The 9,334-nt window shown below is 39.2% G+C and overlaps 1 protein-coding gene across 1 annotated transcript in view; it reads right to left on the reverse strand.

Annotated features, from left to right (window-relative positions):
• Nucleotides 1-9,334, reverse strand: part of LYRM4 (LYR motif containing 4) — an 88,411-nt gene that overhangs the window by 37,019 nt on the left and 42,058 nt on the right. Inside the window, exon 2 of the mRNA XM_006888762.1 lies at nt 2,101-2,221. Within this exon, the coding sequence (XP_006888824.1) occupies nt 2,101-2,221 (121 nt within the window). The remainder of the gene's footprint in view (nt 1-2,100; nt 2,222-9,334) is intronic.

Raw genomic sequence — 9,334 nt, forward strand, 5'->3', positions numbered from 1 at the left:
AAAAAAAAAAAAAAGAATATACAGATAGAGGCAGCGTGGTTCAGGGGTAGAACTCTTGTCATCCATGATGGGTTAGATTCCAGGCTAATATGTCTCAACGCAGCCACCACCCACCTGGCAGGGGAGGCTTGCGCACTGCTATGATGGTGAACCAGTATTAGCGGAGCTTTCAGACTAACACAAATTAGCAGGAAAGGGCTGATGATGGTCTCCTTCTGAAAATCAGCCACTGACAACTGTACATAACAATCTTATTGTCCACGGGTTATCATGACTAGCAATCCACATGATGGCAGCTAACACAAAAAACTGACATGTCCGATGAGGGGAAGGAATATCACGTTCCAAAAGGGTCATTTTAGAACTTCAAGAGGTGATAGACACATGAGACACAGCAGAAGTCACCATGGCTCAGAATATGAACAGACCCTCCTTTGCTAAGCAGTTTATATCCTGAACAGCTTTACATGAAAGATAAAACCAGCCTGCTATGAAGATGCCTGCCAACTTCTACCCAGGAAGGTGCCAATAAAATAAATCTTCTTGAGTTTAAGCAAAGTAAGGACTTATGATGCTATTTTCCCCAAGTTCCAGTGCTAAAGAATCTCATATCAGACAACCACTGCTGCCTGTAAAAGACCACCAAGTTAGCATCTTACAAATCATGGCTCATTTACTCTTCACTGTGAGGCTGTGAGCACATATGCAGTTCCGTTTCTTTTTCGGATTCTCCTAACCCCCATCTCAATGTGGCTAACAAGCAGTAACTATTCTATTATTCAGTAACTAAAGAACTTAATAAAGGGTATCAGAATATGAAATGTTCATCTAGAAGAAACCATATAACAGGATTTTAAATCTTAACATAAAATGACAATATATATATATATATTTAGAACTCAGGGGAATACTGGTGTCGGGCACACTATCATTTCCTGGTGCCGCTTACGAAGACTTCCCCAAAACACTAGAGCAGTACTTATGGAAAATGGTAAAAGAGTTCTACCCTTGAACACATTATAAACAAACTCAGTGAAAGTCAGAGGCAAAAAGGCAAATGGGAGTAGAAATGGAGCTTCCTGTGTAATTGTTGCTAAGACAAACAATGGTGAAAAAGAAATTATTTTTCCTAGAGGGTGAGAAAACCAACTGATAGAAGCCTTTGACTTCCTAATTAATTTTCCTGAAAACCGGACATTTCACACTACCCAGGAAGCCACGGTGCTGCAGATGTTCCAGGTTACATCACGAGAAAGAGAAGAGCGAGAACAAACCAAGGTGATCTCTGGCACTTTACAAAATAAAAACAAAAACACCTTCTGGGGTCTTATCTAAGGTCGGCACCTAAACAGCTGTTCTGTATTTACATCATCTGTGCTACAGGTATGTCAACCTCATTCACCATCATCAAAGTGTCCACAAGCAAAGGGACATACTCTATTTATAATGAATAATGACTTTAAAAATACTAGGAAAAGCAGATGACTCTTAAATTTCCTGACATCTGCCCTTATGTAAATGTGCAATCAAACTTACAAAGACTTAGTTTAAGAAAAAGGTTGTAGTAAAAAAAAAAAATCGCCTTTCACAAGGTCATGCAACATCCTCATAATGTGATAGTATATAATATAAACAAAACAAAACCAAACCCCAAAAGCCAGAAACTGGATGTGATTTTTCTTACTGGTGTGTTTTATACATTTACTTTACAAGACTTTTGAATTATTGATGTTGTATTTATTTTTTCTCAACTTTGTAATATTTCTTATAAACTCAGCTTCACTATAGGCTTCAAAAAAAAGATAATAGTAAAGCTTTATCATACTTCAAGAAAGCATCAATTTTTAGGAAATTATGAAAACTCAGCTTCAAAAATAGGAGTATTTCTGGAAATTCTGAGCTGATATTTTCATTTTTACCCAATTTGAATTCAGTAATATGACAGACCAACTTTTCAAGTCTAGGTGAGTAAGAAGAATGTGGTTTTGTAATCTTTCATTCTAAATTATAAACACCCAAACCAGTGATGTTCAACGACGTAGGACATACCAAAGATTTGAGCTCTTCATGAAAATGCAATAAATCATTGAGCCATCTTACCTGTCGACGAATTATTCCTAGGTCTCTTCTGGCCTTGTTCACGAGAGTCTGAATTTCTACAGGATCCTTTACATTTTTATTTTCTCTGAAGGCATCTCTTATCCTTCTGACAGCATACATTCTAAATGAATTCAGAAGGGGGAAAAATATCAGCATGCCTGAGGTTATGCTTTTAAGTGAATTTAAAAGCTTTTCTCTTAGAAATTAATTGTCTAGTATTCTCCAATGGATAATTCACTTTGATCTTTGCTCTTGGGACAAGTCCATTACTATTTTTACATAACTAAGAGTGTAGATTTAGAAAAAGAAATCTACCCTAAACAAAGCACCTATGATTGTCAAACTATTGCTGAAATTTGTCCTTCAATTGCTGCACCTTTTGAGTTTGGCATGTTCAGCCTTGCTTCATTAACATGGATGACTGATTCTTTGTTGTAAAGAGACAAATCAATATTCAAGATATTAAATGATGCATCACATATGTGTGAATCAAGACAGGACTAAACAGGACTTGGTTCAGTGTTCCAAGCCCTGTCCTGACTTTTTGTAGGCACTTTCTTGGTTACATAAAATACAATGCTGCAATCTACCTGGAGGTTGTATGATAAAGTACACAATTACGCCCCAAACGACTTTCTCTTCTTGCAGGTGCATGTACACCCACGTGCATGTGCCCCCTTCTCTTAAGACATAGATTACTGATAATGTAGGCTAGCAGCTGAAGAACATGGGATCATAGTGATTGTAATTAATTGTATAATGATTATCTGTCATGGAAGTATGTCGTATAATGCCACCTAAGTTTCTTCCCATATAAAGGTATAAAGGAAGAACGTACTATTAGGTTATGTCAGACAGAGATTCTGCTCATGTGTGGCTGGTAACCTAACAGGATTTTAGATAGCTAGATTAGCTAAAAGCAATTTCTAGTGCATTTTCTTGCACAGTATAATTATTATTTATATAACACATTATGACTGTTCTTCCTCACACCCACATACTCTTCCAAAACAGTTTCTTTTTTTACAGTGATGGGAGAAGGGAGAGGACAAAATAATTTAATTTAAACATTTTGTTCCATAGGCAGAATTGGTTTTATAACATGAATCTGTCCTCAGGGAATAATCCATTGTTTTATTTCTTCATTCAGGATGCTGCATGGGCTTTTAGGAAAAACAATATAGGAAATAGGCATAATCACAATTTTTCTAAAAGTTAGTGACTATCACAGAGTATCAAACCAATATATACCATCTTCAAGTTGATTCCAACTCATAGTGACCCTCCATCAGGTTTCTGAGGATATAAGTCATAACAGAAGCAGACCACTGTATCATTCTCCTGTGGAGCAGCTGGTGAGTTTGAACAGATGACCTTTTGGTTAGTAGCACAACTCGTAAGCCACAAAGCTACCAGAGCACAGAACAGCTATGGGAAAAAGAACCCTGGTTGGCCTGTGAAGACTCAACATCCTCCAAAGTTTAAGGAAATGAGAAAATAGCAAAACTTCAATTTTATATCAATTGATATCCTCAGTCTAAAATATCCTGCTATGTACTCTTACCGGAAACCCTATAAACTTGGAGAAACAAGTGTTCAGGTCTTTTATTCATAGGGTTGCTATGAGTTGCCTATGACTCAATGGCACTTAACAACAACATCGAGAGAGCTCTGTTGGCCTAGATGGGTGACTTTAATCCACAGCCCTCAGGCCTGGTTTTATTGTTTTTGGCCAAACATTCTTCTAGGTCGTATAACCCTGGTCTGTCCACTTGCCATACAACGATAACTCATGTTTGCTGTGATGCTGAACACTGTGACAATGATGTGTTAAACATGATAATGGTTACCCATGGTGGACAGTGCTTAGTGGAGTTCCCCAATTAAAACAAGCCTGGAAGCGGCATCTACTTCCATAATAGTTTGCCTCTAGAAACCCTATGAACCTGAAGAAATGATGAAAGTCATACAAGTGCTCAGGTCTTTCATTCATAAGGTCGCTATAAGTTGCCTATGGCTCAACCTCTGCGGCACTTAACAACAACAACAAAAACAACATATACTCTTATCCCTTCAAATCTCCGAAATCTGTATCCAAAGAAACGAAGCTCTGGATCTCAGAATTAAATGTGTCTTAAACAACCAAGAGTCAGGACATAAATTTTGTATGCACTTTTGCTCCTCTCCTTTTTGCTCTTAAAACACAAGGTATTTTCCTTTGCTTTGCAGTGACAGACACCAATTCACTTGGCTGAGAAACAAAATTAACTGTTACGTACAAACATCTGTGTGACTCTTCATTTCAAATAATCACAACTTTGAGAAGGCAATCACAAATCTGGTTGAACTTTTAAATTTTGTAGGAGGGAGACGGCCAACCACTAATTACTTTCATTTTGCCTCTGAAATGGCACTTTTTTCCTCACCTGCATTTTTGTTCATCTGCTAGTAAGGTAAACCATTTACCCTGGAACATATTCTACCTATCAGCCTAGGCTGTAACTCTGGACTACATTTCAAAGAAAAATGCACAGATGCTGTACAAAAATAGCAGCCAGCTGCTACACAGTGCCGTGAATTAGCATGATCCTAATATGAGTCAGATGTTGTTTGAAATGAGTCATGAAAAATTAACACATGAGGGCACTAGAACAGCAACAGTTACCAAATGTGAAAAAGCAGGCCACATCCACACCCGCTAGCTCACACAGTCAGCACTCGCCATCCTGTGGAAGCTTTGCGGAGTTTATTTGTGCTTGTGTTCAGAGTTCCATTTGGCCTTATTTCTCCACCTCATCTTCTGTCTGCTACCACATTTCTGAGTGTCCACAGGTTCCTCTACTGGCTGTCCTTTCAGCATGCAAGAATAAAGCTCCTTTCTGAGATTTTTCTACCCAAAGCCCCAGTACAGCTGAAAAGGATCAGAGCTCTTCAGTGTTGGGTCCTGATGCACTCTCTCTCCTCCCAGAATGAGACCTCCAAATGAGGGCTGCAGCCAGAGCCTCCCAAGCACTGAAAGCTCACTAATGTTACAGCTTTAAAGAAAAATTAAAATAAAATAAAATAAAATAAATCTGAATTTCAAAGTGCCATGTGGATACCACTTATTGTAATGTCTCTCATTTCTGTCACCCTTCACCACCATCCCAAAGGCTGGTTTCTCCATCTGCTCATTCTGTACAAATATCTGTCTTTCCCTTCAGCTTCTACAGGCTCAAGACCAGTATCCCCAAAACATAAGAAAGAACGCAACCTTTTCTGTGGTCCTCTTTGGAATAAACTCGATCCACCTTAGAGAGACTGTGCTTTCTTGTTTTCACAGCCATTAAGGAAGCTGTGTGATTCTAGCATGCCTCCATATCCCACAGGACTATGAATAAAGGAACAGTGTGTCTCTGGGTCTTATACTACTTTCCAACCATCGGTCCACCCTACACATCTCTGAGAGCTGTGCCATCTGTTTATCCCATGTTGCATGTCTCCCTGGCACAACAATCTGCTTACTTATAGATCAACTCTCAATTTTCATAAGGTCTTACTAACTAAAAAACACTCAGTGAATGCACAGGCAACCAACTTTAGGTAATTTTAATTTCTAATAAAAATAACGGGAGTGGCCTTGTGGTGAAAAATTGCACTGTAATTCCAAAGGCACATGGTTTGAATCCACCAGCTGCTTTTGAGAGAAGGATGGGCAATCACCTCGCTCAAGTGTATTGCCTCTGAGAACATAATCGGGATGGGTGTGTCAGAAGCAAAGCGATTGGCACAGGACAGAGCAGGGTTTAGGGCTGTTGTACATAGGGTCGCTATGAGTCGCAAACGACTCAACGGCACATAACAACAATAATAATAATAATAATAAAGATTCTTCTGTTCAACACAGCCAAATATGAAATCAGCACTGTCTCTTCCTTTATCCTCATGGCCAGTATTTCCTTTCATAGATAAAATACCTTCCCGTAGCCACCTGTCCAAAACAGACATTTAGGGATTCATCCTATATTCTTTCTTTTCCTTGAATACTTTGTATTTACTCAACCACCAAATATTAGTGTTTCATCTTCCTATATCCATGTTCAAAATTTCTCTACTCCTCCATCTCCTTTTGCTCAGAGCTTTGGCTTAGGATCTTATTTCAAAGCAGCCTTAGAATATGAGTGTAACAGCCTTAGTATGTGAGAGTATAACATGATGGATAATAACATAAGTAGAGAAAAATATCCAAGAATATTTATATATCATAAGCACGTCTGAGTAGATTACAAAGCAGACAGTTTCCTCCACTTTATAATATGTTCACACCACAACGTCAGTGCCACCAAAGAGGTATTTCTATCTTGTTTATTATCATCAAAGTGCCCGGCACAGAAATGGTATTAAATAAGTATTTATCCAATCAATAGATTTATCAAAATATTATAGAAAATATTAAAAAAACCCACCTTCAACAAACACTCCAATTATTAGGAAAATACAGCAAAACATAAGAAACTGCGTAAGAAGTAGAATTAATACTGCCTAGTGCCACTGTTGTAAAACAGGACTGACATCGGGGTTGAGGGGAGACTGAGAAAGATGGGATAAATGTATACTGCATTGAAACAGATGAGGGAGAAAACTATTTAAAAGGGATATGTGATTAGGTATTACTGTCATGATGGGAGTCCAGAACAAAGGCTGCACAGTGGAGTCGACCTGGGGGGAGGAATTGTAAAACAATGAAAGAATTTTTCTTTTTCTTTTCCAAGAGGGGACTGTACTGGGAGGGGAGGGTTGGGCGGGGAGAAAAGTGCAACAATGAATGAATGGAAATCCAGTCTATGTAAATTTTCATTGTTGATTGTTGTTGTTATGTGCTGTTGAGTCCTTTGCGACTCATAGCAACCCTATGCACAGCAGCCCTAAACCCTGCTCTATCCTGCACCAACCGCACTGCCTCGACACACCCATCCCGATTACCCCAGTCACCGAATCAATCCATCTCATAGAGGGTCTTCCCCTCCTGCGCTGTCCCTCCACCCTCCCAAGCATGATGTCCCTCTCCAAGGACCCGTCCCTCCTGGCAACATGTCCAAAGTATGTCAGGAGAAGCCCCAGAATCCTTGCCTCCAAGGAGTAGCTTGGTTTAATCCTCTCCAAGATGAATCTGTTTGTTTTCCTGGCAGTCCATGGTACATTCAGTACCCTTCTCCAGCACCACAGCTCAAAAGCATCCACTCTCCTTCTGTCCTCCCTAGTCAATGTCCAACTCTCTGATGCATAACAAGTGATTGCAAATACTATGGCCTGTATCAGGTGCACCTTAAGTCTCCAGAGAGACACCGTTGCTCCTGAGTACCTTAGAGAGGTCCCTAACAGCAGACTTTCCCATCACAATATGCTTTTTGATTTCCTGACTGCTGGTGCCAAGAGTGTTGACCGTGCAGCTGAGCAAACTGAAGCTGTGAACAATCTCAATCTCTTCACCATCCATCCTGATACTACCGATTGGTCCAGTGGTGAGAATCTTTATCTTCTTGACACTGAGCCTCAGTCCATACCAAAGGCTGCAGTTCTTGACCCTCTGCAGTAAGTGCATGAGGTCCTCCTCAGTTTCAGTGAGTAGGGTTGTGTCATGTGCATAACACAGATAATTAATAGATCTCCCACCATTCCTGACGCCACACTTCTCCTCATAGGGCCCAGACTCTTGGATAATCTGTTCTGCATACAGGTTGAAAAGGTATGGAGATAGGACACATCCCTGGTGTACACCTTTCCCAATTTTGAACCATGCAGTGTTTCCCTGCTCTGTTCTGATGACTGCCTCTTGGTCCAAGTATAGATTTCACATTAGAACGATCAAATGTTCCGGGAAAAGTAGTAATTTAAAAATTCAGTTTGAACTCACTTAAGAAACATGCAATACTATGCAAGTTCTATGCTCGGTGCTGAGGATACAGTGGGGAATAACAAGGTTATCAGCCTTGGGCAGACTATAGGGTTTGGTGGGAGTGAAGTTTGTAGATGGAGATGAAATAGGAAACAGAAGTCATCAAAGCGACAACAAGGATACTTTTTGGGTTGCCAAACAGTTCTGTTCTTGACTGGAGTAGTATTTTTACAGTCTAGATAGTTGAACTCTAGTGAAAAAGGATTCTTGATATATATAAATTATTTATCAATAACTGACAAAAAGTATACAAACAATTTAGTATAGATGTTTTATTACGTTTGGCCACTTTTTAGAGAAGAGGAGGGAAAGAAAAGTGTATAGTACTGGTGAATAATCATGTAGATAGCCAAAGGTAAAAACTAGAACTGGAGCATAGAAAACAGAACAAGGTCCAAAGTGGAAAATCAAATCTAAAACACAGGAAAATGAAATAAGCTGATAAGAAATATGTGGGAAAAAACCCCGAGCTAACCTTCAGAGCGTGGTGAAGATGTATAACCTATGAATAATAAGTGTGAACACAGTGAACTGAGTATGTAATTAAAGTTATAATTGAACAAAATGGCCCAGAAGTGATTATATATAAAAAAAGAGAAGGCTCACAGAGATTTTAACAGTCAGAGGATAATGCCAAGATACTTATTTATGAAACACTTCAACTTCAAGGTCAGAGGGAAAAATAAGAAAAGTCAAAGAAAAAGAACTTTAAGGAGATAATGATGAACAGAATATAGATAAGCACATCTGTGGATTTCTAGTGTGAATAGATTTCTTTCTAGTATTTGGTAGATTTGTATTTTCAAAACTCTCCAAGAAATGGGCTACTTTCCACATCCATTTGCAGCATTGTTTTGAGGGTTTTCAAGGACAAAAATCTGAAGTATAAGCAATGACGCAAGTACCACGAGCAAGGTATTTGATATGCATTAATTGTTCCAATTAATATTCACCAACCATGGCTTGGAGAGTTGTTACGTACTGCTGAACTGGAATTGACTCATAGTTGACTGACCCTCCAACAGGTTTTCAGAGGCAGTAAATCAAATGAGAGGAGACTGCTCATCTTTGGAGCAGCTGGTGGATTCAAACCTCTTGCCTTTAGGCTAGCAGGGCAACTCCTTACCACTAAGCCACCAGAGCTCCCTATGGCTTGGACAGGTTAGTAAAATTTAGGCCACAATCACATGTATCAAAAGGGGCAGTGCTGGATTCCAAAGTGCAGCTGACTACAAGGTCTATGCTTTTTCCACTTGAACTTCTTCTTCCTACAGCAGTCTTTTTAAAATTATTATTATC

This window comes from Elephantulus edwardii, unplaced genomic scaffold, assembly GCF_000299155.1.
Source record: "Elephantulus edwardii isolate Elephantulus edwardi_28Jun2011 unplaced genomic scaffold, EleEdw1.0 scaffold00071, whole genome shotgun sequence".
Lineage (NCBI taxonomy): Eukaryota > Metazoa > Chordata > Mammalia > Macroscelidea > Macroscelididae > Elephantulus > Elephantulus edwardii.